This window comes from Chaetodon auriga, chromosome 11 (assembly GCF_051107435.1).
Source record: "Chaetodon auriga isolate fChaAug3 chromosome 11, fChaAug3.hap1, whole genome shotgun sequence".
In the NCBI taxonomy this organism is placed as follows: domain Eukaryota; kingdom Metazoa; phylum Chordata; class Actinopteri; order Chaetodontiformes; family Chaetodontidae; genus Chaetodon; species Chaetodon auriga.
The window spans coordinates 12,853,785-12,867,960 of NC_135084.1; the positions used below are offsets into that span (position 1 = coordinate 12,853,785).

Here is a 14,176-nt window from a genome sequence, read left to right on the forward strand (position 1 = left end):
ACAGGCTCTGGTACATGGTTCGGTAATTTGGGCTGGTTTTCTTTTTGTTTTTAAAACTCGTTAATGTCTGCAGTGGAATTTTCTAATTTCCTTTACAGCACAATAATTTCACTAAAATTCATTTTTTATGTATGAGCAAATGATAGCAGATCATGTCAGTGAGATTAATGTTTTGTTTTCTATATAATTTGTATAATTTTGATGCCCTGTGTAATGCCACATTATATTGCCCGGGAGCAGTGTACTTAGGTTAATGTGAGTTGGTGTGTGGACAACCCACTGCTGCACTTTGAATATAGTCGTTAGTCATTAATGGGTTAAAATGTCCATCGTGAGTTTGACAATGCAATAGGAGAGCAATTCTAAAGTGACAGATTACTTATTTAATGTACAAGACTCCAGCTCGTTGTCAGCTCAGCATGCAAAAAAAGTATAAGAATATACCGAAGATAAGTTTGCGCGGTAGGAAAGATGGTCTGAATGTACAATCCTGCTACAAACATGGCTGATTCAAGCCAGCTGGTGTGCACTATTGCTTCTCTCTGCAGGCCCTCCAGGAAAACTCCCACTGCTCCAGTGGCCAGTCCACCCCTGCTGGTGTGACATTATGCTTCAGTAACCAAACTAAACTCAAAGTGATGCAGCAGGCAGACCACAGAGTCTCCCACAATGCCACATGTGTAGTTAAGTGGCTTACACTGTTGGTAGCAGTTGAAATTTAAGTATGTACCAGAGCCTGTGAGCTGAGGTGAGTGACTTCACTTGTACTCCTCTTTTCTCTCTTTGAACACAAAACCCAAATGTGCTTTATTTTCTGCAAAATGAAAATTCATTTTAATGTGGCTTCATCCCAGTGATGTCTGAAAATTCATGTCGTACCCACGGACTATATAAAACATGGACGTAGTCTCTGTGACATACGTTCCTGAAGAACCACCATGAAGCTCAGTGACAGTCGCTTTCTCCTTCAAAGTCTTGGCTAATCCAAAAATGGGCAAAGAGGTGGAGCTGAGGCCAAATGAAGTCTGGTCGCTGAAACCCAGCGATTAGCTGTCACTCAAAGCAGCCATGCCCATAATTATGCATAACTTTAAACCTTAATACCATTTAACCTTGTGAGTTCTCCAAAAATTTGTCTCCAGTACAGTTTTCATGAACGAGCTGTAAACATTCTGCTGTAAAGTTGAGCTTTTTAATTGGGGGTCTATGGGGATTAACTCACTTTTGGAGCCAGCCTCAAGTGGCCATTTGAGGAACTGCAGTTTTTGGCACTTTTGTGTTGGCCTCAAGGTTGCCGCTTGGTCTTACCCCTATGATTTAACAAAACCGGCCCACTGAGCTTACATTAAATTTGATATATTAAATTATTAAAAGGTCACATGAACAAGGAGGGTGACCATTTCCAGTTAGTTTCATATGCATAATTTGTGCACGTTCTTCATTTAGTTCTGAGCAGAAGTTGTGCTGTTTGTCATGCACCCCGGAAAAGAGAAAAAAATACAGCGCACTCCTGTGTATATGCAGGCTGAGGGTGAGAGGCACTGGAGAAGGACAGGCGATCCTGCTCTCAGCTGCATGAGCTCGTGGCCTTCATCTCAGGCCAAACCGCGGTGGGGAGCATTTTGGCACAGAGAGGGTGACACAGATGCTTGAAAGACGTGATAGTAATTTGTTTTTGCATAAAGTCAAATGTAAAGTCAAACCAAAATAAGCGTCCTATTAAAACTGACACAGGCCTATTTAAACTTTGCCTAGTGGATCCATATGATCCTAAAGAATGAGCCCGAGCACCAGCAGTGAAGACTGGCCTGGAGCTGCAGAGACAAGCATGCTCATCTGCTTTATTATCTTCAGCCAAGATCCAGACTGTGCAGGTAAATGTGGTGCGCAATTTGTGCCGAGTGAACTTTGAAAGAACCCATCATTTGAAAGAATCTAATGCATTTTTTCCTCTACTGTGCATTACTAGTAGATCTAGTCTCTAATAGCACACAATTCATAGATAAATGCAAATTTCATCATACTATGGACCACTTACGCTTTGCTGCAATCAGGACGTGGATAGTAGCTCTGAATCTTCTCTGTATTTAACATCAAGGCAAGGTCATGAAGCGGCACAGTGAAGTCCAAATAATGAAGATAAATAAATGTCAAATTTTGGTATCAAATACAGAATCTAGTCCAGATCTACACCCAGCTGAGTGCTTCTGTTAAGACCTGAAATAAGCTGCTAATGCTGAAAAACATGCATAGACAGTACAAAATGTAACAAACATCATATTAAGATGCAGATTAACAGCTGGTGCAGCTGTGCGGCTGCCTCTGTGCCTTTGCTTTAACTGGCTCGATGTGCTTTGGGAGGATATGAACACACTCTCTTTTAAGAAGTGTTCATATATTGTGGCTTTTAACACTATTAGGACCGTCTCCGTGTTCTGGATATTGACACATTGACAAATATTCAGCAGTATGAGTGCATGGTTGTAAAACCGTCTGTCCCTGCATGTTGAGGCTGAATTGTACACGTGCTGCATACATGATGTATCATACTTCAGTTCTGCCCATCCAGCACTCTGGACACGACACTGCGAGGGTTTTTTTCAGAAATATGCCATGCTCCAGATATGAGAGGGTTACTTTGCGAGGAAGCTGCATTCAGGAAACTGTCTCATCGGGTTAACTAGAGGGTGGGCAGGTAGACGCTTTGAGTCCTTTGCATCAGCTGATGTAACACGAGATACATTTCAACACACGTTTTGTTTGCTCTTGGAAATTGCAGTCGGCTCTTTTGCATCACAACGTGCCATAAATCTGCTCAGTTTCTGAATGTACTTCATGTTACCACTGAATTCTTAGCTCTTCCCTCCAAAGAAGCCAAAGTATCGCTTCACTTATGTCCATCCTATGCTTGATAATAGAGATCTCATTATAGTGATATTAATAGAATGGATCAAATAGTCCCTGTAGCTACCTTGCCTTGACCTAAAATGCGCTATGGTTGAGAACATAACAACCTTAGAGACATGTCACAAGATCTACTCAAAAGCTGAGATTTATTGTCTTTGGTTGTTTATTTCTTTCATATTAATTCTTTTCTGTCGGAGAAAATGTATTTAAAATCACTCGAAGCTTCAGGGTCTCAGAGGAGATCTGCCTTGACAACATCTCTTTCAATTAAAGATAAAATCCACCCAGATTTATTATCCACAACTTTCCTAATTTGTATGTGTATTTTTGCCAGAAAAATATTTAAAGATATTGAAGTACGTCTTTCATAAGTGGCCTTGTAGCCAACGGACTCGTGTCACTGAAGTATACGAGGAAATCGGTCAGCGCAGAGCGAGCGCAGAGACAAGTGGCAGCCATGCTTCATGTGCTCACCCCTTAAAGTCTCTGTGAAGGGCATCATGTACAAGGTCATGCATGGTCAGAATTAATCTCAGTGAGCAAACAGTCTGACCCGCGGATCCTCAGCATGGTTTATCTCTGTATTCTCATGTTAACGCCTCTGTCAACAGTCGACTTTTACAAGCTGTGGCATATTTGTTGTGCTCTGGATGAGCTGCCAGCTTTCAAATTAAAAGCTGTGCCAGTCTCCTTCAAACCAGCACAGCACTGTGGGCCTTATTAATTCATTAACAAGAGAAGCACATGTGTGCTATGTGTCAAATGTTTAGGAAGTCAACAATGAGGATGTTTTTTTTTTTTCTTCTTCAGTGGCAGGTGGGTGTCAAAATCTGTGTGACATACATCCTGTTACTGTAGGTGTGACAACGTGACATCCACTGTATGTTACCCTGCTCCCTTTTTCCATTAGGAAATGATGCAGTTTGGTGATACATGTACAAGGTGGGCAAATATGCAGTTCTTGGGGCATTGTGGTGGACTGGTGGTTAAGATGCATAACACGTACACTGTACTCTGATCAGCATGTGCCTGGTTCTGTTCCTGCTGGGGACCTTTGTTGCATGTCGTTTCTCCTCTCTCTCCCATCATTTCCTGTCACATATCTACAGTCCACATTTGAATAAAGACAAAATGCCCTCAAAATGCTTTAGAAGATATTCAGTATTCAAAATATTCAGTGTTTCTGTGTGCCAAAATGCAGTATGTAGTGATTTTATTTTTTTGCTGCATCAGTACCTCAATAATTTGACTTCACTGAACCGTTTCTGTATGTGAGAATATCAAAATATCTGTGGTCATAGACACAATGAACTGTGTGAACCAATGTTTTCATGTTATCTAGTCACATCAAGATCTTAAAAATCCCCCCCAGACATGTTTTAAGATGTAATGCTCACCAAAAAATTAAAAAGTCAGAAATAGTCAGAATCTATGAATATGCAGTTTAAAGGTGCCCTGTGGAGCTGACGTGTGAACAAACAATGTTGTGTTTACTCTACAAGACACATTGCGTGCATCCTCAAGCTTTAAACAAACATGTTGAGTGTATTTTCATTTTACTGGCTTGCAGTCGTCTTCCTCACTGACTTTGCTAGCACATACCTGTCGATAAGCAAAGCGGAGGCCCACACATAAAAACGTCGCTCCATGGCGCTAATATTGGTCAAAACGTCCACTGAGAACCTTTAACCGTCTCCTACAGTTAATGCGTGTTTCAAGTTTCCACATCACACCTGTGGAAGTTGCATATTGAATCATGATTGGCCACTAAACAGTTGCGATGTCACAAAATCGCCTTAAACTCAGATCTAACTTTCCCTCTTCAGCAGAGGGATTTGAATACAGCTTGCTAGTGTCAAACTGCACAGACATCACGCTGCACAGTGAAGGTCAAACACCTTATGTGAAGAAGAAAAAACAATTCGCAAAAAACGGTTTGAAAAATGCTAACAATGAGCATTTCTGCGACATTACTGAGCTCCAAAAATAAGTTCAAGACAGTAAGTGAGTTTCACAATTTCTCATGTTTTTGCATTCACACAGAATTAATTAAATCTAATAACAGGCTTTTGTTGAGGATATAATTACATTCAGTGTCAAAACAATGCAAATCACAGAGTGGGCTACTGTGCTGTGATATCCTCATGACGGGGGTAGGTGGGCTCATAGTTGTACCATAATGGAAATACATAGAGCAGCATGAAAAGAGCGTCTAAAAAAACGTGAAGGTGACACTTATTCATCAGAGTATTAGATTATACTGCATGTGTGAGCAGTAATCTAACACGCACAGAGCCTGCAGAGCCATTAGCGTTCTGTCCTCTTATCAATACACTCTAGACTCATATCTCATGAATTGATGTGCAGTTAATTTACTGTTTCGACTCAAGCTCGCAAAGATGTCACTCACTCCATGTTACAAAGACTATACAGGGTCTAAGAGGAATGATTGATGCAGACGCTTCATGTGCAAACTGGCCTTTATTTACTTAAAATGTGTTCTGGATGATGTAAGTGCTTTTTGGCGGGCTTTCTTCGTCTCCTTTTCGGTTTGTGACACCCAGTCATACAGCCAGGAACGCAAAACAAAAGTTGCAAAATGTGGCTGTCAAAATCATTGGCAGGGAAAGACAGTGGTTGCTGCCTGCGCTGCTTTGTCGTAGCTACAAAAACATTTCGCTCGAGGTACCAAATCTTGTGGGTTTTGCTTATGTGTTTCTGAGAAATAAGCCTGTTTATCTGTCAGCATTGACACGATAATGAATACTGCTTTGTCCACTCCCTTGTCTGCTGTGTAATGATCCGTATCATGTTTGATAGCAGGTTGAGAAAAATGGTTCAGAATCGCAAGATAACGATATTCCGCACAAAGTTGTCGAAACTGTCAATTACAGGCTGTGTGTGCAGAGAAGACGAGGAATATTTTTCTGTTGCTTTAAAGTGAGAAAAGTGGGTTTTTTTATTCTATTTCCCTTTCATGTCCCATGCAACATACAGGTTTGGGAAATTATTTGGATTTTTTTTTTTTTTTTTAATTTTCACACTATTTCCACAAACCCCTTAAGAGAAAAATCGTTCTTCCGCCGTTTCTCTGTTTTAATCAGACTGCTAAAAATGAATCTACGGCTCTTTTGAGGAGTATTTATTGTCTTTCCCTGCATTTCTAATCTCTCTCCTGTATTTCGTGTCCAAGCAAACCCTGAAGAAAACATTCTTCATTGGGTATTCAACACTCATCAACGCCATGTGTTTTCCTGCGCGTGTCAAGATAATTTTTATTTGATGACATTTTGCTGCTGTTGCGAGCATCTGTTGCAGTCAGAAGACAAATGTCCTTGTTTTTTTTATGTGAGACATGCTGTATTTTGTTTCCCACAGGACTACAATGACGAGATCAGACAGGAGCAACTGCGAGAGCTCTCGCTGCTGAACGGCTCCGACGAGTCGAGCAGAGGGAGGAGTGTGCAAGGGAGGAGTGTACGACCGGCCACCGCAATGTCCACCAGGTAAAGAACGAATTACGGTCATGTTAAAAAAAGGGACTCTGTATGTTATGTGGCTTTTAATTTGTTCTTACAACTTAAATTATTCTCTTTAAAGGTATACTTTATATACACAACATTCAAACTTGAATCTGAAGCACGCTGCAAGCTACTATTGTAGGAATGCGACATTTGCTGTAATGGATATGCTGGTACTTTAGCAAGCTAACTCAGCTTAGCCGGCGTCTACCTGTCCGTCAGAAAACAGGCCAGCTCCATGTCGCTCTTCATCCTCATTCTCTCCTGCTGTCGTTCTGATGCTACCTACCTCAGCCCAGCCCAGAAACACCCCGACCACAAAATTGGTGTAGTAGTCGCTCCCAGGCCACCAGATCAGTAGCCTGCCTGATAAATGCCCCACACCTTTCAAACTCCACCCAAGTCAAGATAACCCAATGACATCATCAGGGTTAGTTTCAGTGCGTAAACAAACTGTCATTTTGACCTGATGCAGAATCTTCATGGTAAAAATCTGACAGTTATTAAGATTGTATGTACAGTTTGTTTTCCAATAATCACAATAAAGATAAGCAAGAGAAGAGATAAGAGCCACAGAATGCCTGATGCAACTGCTGCCACAGGCTGAGAAGTATTCCTCGTGATGAGTAAACAAATCTTCATGTGTAAAACCAGCGGAGTGCCCCTTTAATTCAGTTACGCAATCATCAAAAAGCAGTTTTTATTCGTTGCGATAGAATGTGTAATTCGACACATTTCTGGATTATCTGAAAGTTTGTGTGCTGTGTTGTGAATGCCAAGTACATATTTTAATAATAGAAAAGGAAGTACCCACCTTCATGGTGAATTTTCAGATTAATTGGGTTCACTGGCAAACATTTCAATATTTCATATGAACCTGCTCTTACTTCTCTTCCTCAGGCTAATAGTTTTAAACACATTTCCTTTTTCCCAGTTATGTCTTCTTGATAACTCAAACAGTAGTTGTTTTCCATGTACCATAGCTCAGAGGGATTTCAGGACGTAGGCAGGACCAGCTACAGAAAAACTTAATGTTACATTGCATTTGATTGGCTTAGTCATGCGCGCAGCTGCTCGTGTGAAACGCCTGCCTCCCTCAGTCTCCTTTTAAGTTCATTTTTAGAGCAGAATTGTCCGTAATCTACCTGAGCCACAGCGGTCCCTCAGGAGTAAGCAGGTACAGTTCGCCATGACAGCCTGGCCTAATTCAGGCAGCACATGTAGATGAGCTAAATCCAGCGGCAACATGGGACGCCCCCAATTTAAAGTCACCACCAGCACTTCCCTGCCCAGATTTTCTCCTTATGGCGCACCGATAAGCGATTATTGTAAATCTCCATGAAAAATATGCACCAGTAATTCCCCTTTGAGTGTCTGTATTTTTGGATCACAATGAGCTGCTACCTAGTGAAGGATGTGCCAGAGGAAGAAAGGGTATCCTAGCCCACCTACATCATGCTGCTGTTAAAATGTGAAGTTAGCAGACAATAGACAGCTTTGCGCTGCTAAATCCACCCTTCAGTCCCTGTGGTGTTCCTGTGGCTCTGCTACTGGACAGTCACATCTCCATAAAAGAAACAATCCACGTTAAATTCCTCATGTCTGCTCAAGTGCTTTGGCCTTTCTCTACTCACTGTACCTGTCTGATTACGGGTACGTCTACAAACTGAGCGTCCTCAGCAGCTTCGGGCAGATGGAGATGTGTTTTTGTGCAAACACAGGCTCGGCACTGCTCCATCATGTTATTGAACTGCGTCCCACAGGCATGTTTGCAGAGCAGGGAAAGACACAGAGTGACACTCTTCAGCCCTCTGATCATTACAAGATCTACCTCAGTGCCAGTGGAGGTTATGCTTAGCAGACTGTAACGACAACCACCAACTGAGGCAGCGTGCGCATATGCAGCGATAAGAGGGATTTAACAGATTTCTTACTGTCTTAACTCTTTTTCCCTGAAATCACTGCCGCTTATTCACAAATGTGACAGAGTTAACGTTCTTAGGGCAAGCTGATGCCATGTTTGTTCGTTTGTTTGCTTTACCAGGGGCCACAGAGGCACAGGAAGGAGCGCAGCAGCACCTCGGGGGACAGCGGCAGCGACGCACAGCAAACTTCCCACGACTGTTTTAACGAGGGAGGTACAAGCGCCACGAGCCAGGGGGGCAGCAGGGAGCGCTGGGTACAGGCCCCCGCTGTTAGCCGTCACACATGAATCATACGACGACTATGTAAGTCCAATCCTCTTTGCACACACTGAGAAGTATAGCTGATAATAATTTTACTTGAACTGTGTGTAAATCAGACTTGGTTTAATCCCCTTTCATGTGATCTGGATGGGTCTTGCTTTACATGGGGAGGTGGAGCGTTCAGGGAGGTGTATTTGAAAAATTAGGGCAAATTTTTGTTTTTTTTATTTGATTAACTTCAATTTTAAAGGCGTGCCAGTCATTTTTTAATGATTTAGAATCTCTTAGGCAACTCTTGGTTTCATCTTGGCACGGTATTAAAATCAACTTGCTTGACTTAAAAGTTGCTTTGGATAAATAATCCATCACAGTGAACACTTCGTCGTTTTCATCTTTTATTAGTGAGTTAGGGTATCATTCAGTGTAATGCAGCTGCATGCAGGGATCATTTCCTCTTTCTCTTTTCCTGAACTTTTCTATTCATGTCTCCAGCAAAAACACAGTAATTGGATCTATGTTGCTGAGCTGATTTTCGGGTAAATATTACACTAAGCTAAACAATGAGTAACAACAAACTATGGCAGTTGTTTAAATGAGTTTCTTCAGTTCCATTCAAAAGGAAAATTAGCTCAGATTTGAGGAGATTTGAAGTCAAGGATGAAAGCCTGCACATGAAGTGTCTTTGCAGCCTTTAAGGAGGAGTGTTTTGTCTCTTGAGCTTACTTGTCGCCATCGTCACTTTCGACAGTTTTGCCCCAGAGCCATGAGCCAAGTATCTTTCACTGTACGGCCAGATTTCAGTTCTTTCAGTTGGCACAGGTTTGGTCATCTTAGACTGTGTTGAGGGCTGAGATGTATCAGCTTTGAGCTCTCTTTACTGTGGCAAATCTCTCCATCACTTGCTCTGACAGTTGCTTTTTCTGACACCTAGAAAACAAATGACATGTTTAACAGCATTTTTTATTTGCTGATTATTGCTCATTTCTTATATTCTGAGGCTTGAAAGTGCAGCTGAAGTTAACATAACTGCCGACTTTTTGATGTGGTGAAACTTTATTAAATAGGTAATTAAAGCTTAATTTATATGGCAGTTTTTAAAACACGCAGTTGCAAAGTGCTTCACTCACAGGAAAAGATAAAAATGAATAAACAAAAAGAAATAATACAATATTAAACACAGCACAATGGGAGACAGAACAAACAAAACAGCAAAAACAAAGCCCAGAATGGAGATTTATGAAGAGGCTTGACTATAAAATTGCGTTTTTCGAAGCTGCTTGAAAGAGTTCAAAGATTCAGTGAATCTGATAGATGGAGCAAGATGATTCCGGAGGGTTTGCAAAGGCATGATCGCCTTTTTTTTGCAGTTGAAGCAGGGGATGGATAAAAGATCGGAGTGGATCGGAGTGGTCCAGAAGTGGAACACAGAACGAGGAGATTAGAAATGTAACAAGGTCATGCAGAGCCTTTTAAGTAATCAACAGGATCTTGTAGTTTATTCAGAATTTTACAGGAAGCCAGTGGAGGGAAGCAAGAGCAGAGGTAATGAGGAACCATCAGCTAGTTCTAGTTAATAGCCTGGCAGCTGCTTTCTGAACTGACTGTAAATGGTTCAGAGCAGCTTGACTGAGACTCGAGAAGAGCAATTACAATAATCAAGACTGGAGAAAATGAGAGTGTGAATCAATAGTTTAAGATCTGTAGAAGACAACACACTTCTGATGTGTGTAATATTTCTTAGTTGAAGAAAACAAGACTGGATAAGTTTAATGTGTTAGACAAAAGTCATATACTGATCAAAGATGATACCAGGATTCTTAGTACATCTGATATTTGAGTGACATGTAAAGCACTTTTGACCTGTCCTCAACGCAAACCAGGAGGCTTTGAGAGCCACTGTGTTCGATGACTCCATAGGACAAGTGATAAGACGTGTTTTGGTATAATGTGAATTCAGTCACTTGTGCACTGAATTGAAATTGAAATCATTGAAAGCAACTTATCATGACCCATGTTTAAGTTTGTTGTTGGAGCAAAGGAAGAAGTCAGGTGGTGTAGTATAAAGAGTGACAAAGTGCAGGAAGGGAGGATGGTTGGATCAAACAAAGACTTCATGTTCGTGTCCTGTGTGAGACCAAAAGTCAGCATTGATTTATTTTAACTTACATACGTAAATTAACTCTCTCCAACAATCATATAGTGAATGTTGTTTTGGGTGCTATTGGCAAAAGGTCTATTATGTTGTTTAGGTATGAAAACATGCGCCTGAACCAGATGTTAGTGCTTTTAAATTGGTGTGCGCTTGCAGCTAGTAGTTAGCATTTAATTATAATTTTGTATGATGCATGTGTATGTAAATCACAAGCCCATGAAGCTCTATGCTTTCAATAGCTGCACCATTAACATGCAAGAAGAGAACACTCCACTTGGAGGTGTAAGTAGCGCCTTGACCAGTGGTCTATAAAATCTTTGTTCCCATCGCTTTGTGCACACAGTGCTGGGATCTATATCAAAAAATATTCAAAGCCCTTGTTAAAAGTATGCTTGTCCTCAGATCTGGGAAATTTGTCAAGGTCATTTTGAAAAGACTACACAAGGTGAGCTCTAAGTTTCATCCAAATGAAAAAAGGCAACACTTTTACTAGTCTATTTCCTCAGAGCCTTCCTGCTAAGCAAAGCCCCCATGTGTGCTGGCAATTGAAGATTGGGCTGTCTGCATGGGGAAATGCACAAGCGCAGTCTCATTACCAAACCAAATTGAGTTCTGATGTAGAGCCTGTGTATTTCTGAGGAGTAAAAAGCGAGGCATTTCTTCTCTTTGTAATTGGAGGTTGGAAAGAGGGGTGGGAGCGCAGAGACTAGGGGATTATGGAAAGATGAGTTTGTCCTGAACATTTTCTTCCCTCATATCTCACTTTGCTATTTTTTTTTTTTCTACCACGTTACACAATTTTCTTTGAGCATGTTTCCAGAATGTAGCAAGACCTCTTTATACAAAGGTCCAGGTTTGTTTGTTTTTCCAATCACTGAGTATAGAAGATGCTGCACCGCATGTTGTTATTCCATTACAAAAATCCTGCACTGGACAATCTGCTGAAACACAATAACAGATCAGCAGCTGTAGATGAGTCCTTGTTGCTGCATCCTGTGTTTGTCTTTGGGAAATTATGCGCTGTAGTGTGTATGGGTATCATATAGACCAGTGATTGATGCACTCTGTCAAAGTGTCAGTCTGTCTCATAAAAGTGATACCGTGAGAATGTCCATAATTGCACCTAATCGAGGGTAGTATTGATTTAAAACCTCAATGGAAAGCAAGAGGAAGCTGTTAGTCATCACGTATCATTGTTTGCTTTATAATTTATGAACATAATGTTTCCTCTTTATCATTCTCCTACAAATCTCACCTTGCCGTATCCTTTACACCAGCACTCGTCTTTGATTGTTTTCTTTGTTCCTCCCAGAGTGCAGTTTTTTTGAGCAATGACTCAACTTAGTTTTTACCATTCAGGTGTACAGAATGCGGCAGTACTTCACTTTTCTAACGCTCACTGAAGTCGTATAAAGCAGCCCTACCAGAGGCAAAAAACAGATTTTCACTCCTAAGTGTTGTTTTGACGTTATTGTGTGAAGGCCAAACTGATTGACGTCAGGATAAGACTGCTGATGTTCTTGTTTTGTCTTGGTCTCAAATCCCATTAACAAAAACAAACAATGAATCAATCATGCTAACATGTACTGTCTGTGTAGCCAAAGCCTGATATATCTTATTCCTCTGTGCTGCATTACGATGAACAGGGGCACTATTTGTTTCAAGTCAATTCCACCACTTCTGTAAAAACTCTCTAGAGGACGAAATGTGTATTAATCCACAGCTTGAAATAGTCCCCAAACAAAAAAACAGTTTACCTCTGTTTGAGTAACACTTCTACTAACACAAAAAACTACAGTCCAGCTGTTTCTGTACATTATTTAGCCTATAAACTGCATGTTTGAGATACGTTTTTATGATCTGTGTGGATCTGGGTCCACAGGAGAGCCACAGAGTACTTGTGAATTTTGGTTCTGGTCTGTTGGATTTCTTGACAATAAGAAAAAATAGCAGAAAGGTAACAAACCACTTGACTAGAAAATTACATTGACACTTAAGTAGAATTACTGAGAAACAGGTAAATTAGGTTTTATTAAAATGCTGTGATAGCACAATGATTGATAAATACTTTATAGTTAATGGTTAACTGCATACTGTACCAATAATTAGTCATTGTTTGCATGAACAGAAAAGAGGTTTTATTTGTCCATAATTCAGGGAGAATATCTTCCTAAATATATTTATCTAAGCACTGGTAGTTAACATCAGTATGTATTTTCAGGAAACAGATTTGCTCTTCTTTGTATTAAAAACTAAATTGGTTTAATGTATATTACGCTGCTATATGTACACTGTTTTTTTATCAACATACTGTGCATGCATTGTCCAAACATACTGTGCACAGATTGTCCTCATCAAATAAAATAATGAAGGAAACATCAGAGAGTATGACACGTTTATCAGTCACATGACTAAATCCTTGATGCAGCCACTGTTTGGTTTCCTGCACATTCTGGAGTAGCATTGTCCCTCATCTTCTTATGCACAGTCAACACAACAAGTTATTAACATTGCTGCACAATCTCCTGCCAGAAACCAATTTGCATAGGATTGCTTATTCATAACAGCATATATATATACACTGTGTAGTAAAGCATGCATCCTGTAGTTTGCAGTCATTGTGATAAGTGAATGAATGACAGACTATTGTCACTCCGTGTTTCTGCTGTGGAGCAGGTCATCATGTAACAGGGAGTCCTCCAGAGACTGTTGTGATTAATGGACTCTGTCATGCTGTCAGTGTCGTAAAACTAATACAGTGACAGTGACCATTATTGTACCTCTTAAAGGATAGCAATGATTCAGAAGTGAAGTGGATTGCAGTGCTTTGCCATGGAGAGAGTTTGAGGGGGGGGGTTCAGTCTCTACAAATTTAGGTATGACCTCCCTGGAATGAGCTACAAATATTTTTATTAGGTGAAATCAGCATTGTTGCATTAGTTTGTCTTGTAATAGATTCTTCACATCATGTCATATGAAATCCCCCTAATCCAGAGATTGATGACTGTCAGCCTTTCAGTTTTGAAGAAATATGTTAACATAATGCAGTAGACGTGCCATTAAATCATCTGCAGTGTGTCAGGTAGATATCTCTGTCTCATACAGTGACGTGCCAGTGAGCCTTTAGCTTAGCTTCAGATAAATTAAGTGATTCAGTAAGCCATAAAGGATGAATTGATCATTTGGCCAATTTACACAGAAATGTTAGTGCGAGCCTTTAAGGTGAAGCATTCCTTCTTTATCAAGACCATTTGGTCATCAAAAAACAAATTATGTACATTATTTAACGGTGGTTAACCTGAATCATTAGGTGAAGGTAAAGTAATGCACCTTAAGAAGGCTCTAGGTACATTTTGATACACACATTTAGGGGCAAGCGTAATTAAAAATGAAAACAGTAAATGACAGGT

General features: G+C 40.5%; 1 protein-coding gene across 2 annotated transcripts in view; it reads left to right on the plus strand.

Moving 5' to 3' along the window:
* khdrbs2 (KH domain containing, RNA binding, signal transduction associated 2) overlaps positions 1-14,176 on the plus strand; it is a 63,153-nt gene that overhangs the window by 31,876 nt on the left and 17,101 nt on the right. For both annotated transcript variants that reach the window (XR_013077835.1, XM_076743965.1), the window contains exons 5-6: positions 6,286-6,413; positions 8,473-8,656. Coding sequence is in view for 1 of the 2 variants with exons in the window: in XM_076743965.1 (XP_076600080.1) it covers positions 6,286-6,413; positions 8,473-8,656 (312 nt within the window). In the remaining variant the exon portion in view is untranslated. The remainder of the gene's footprint in view (positions 1-6,285; positions 6,414-8,472; positions 8,657-14,176) is intronic.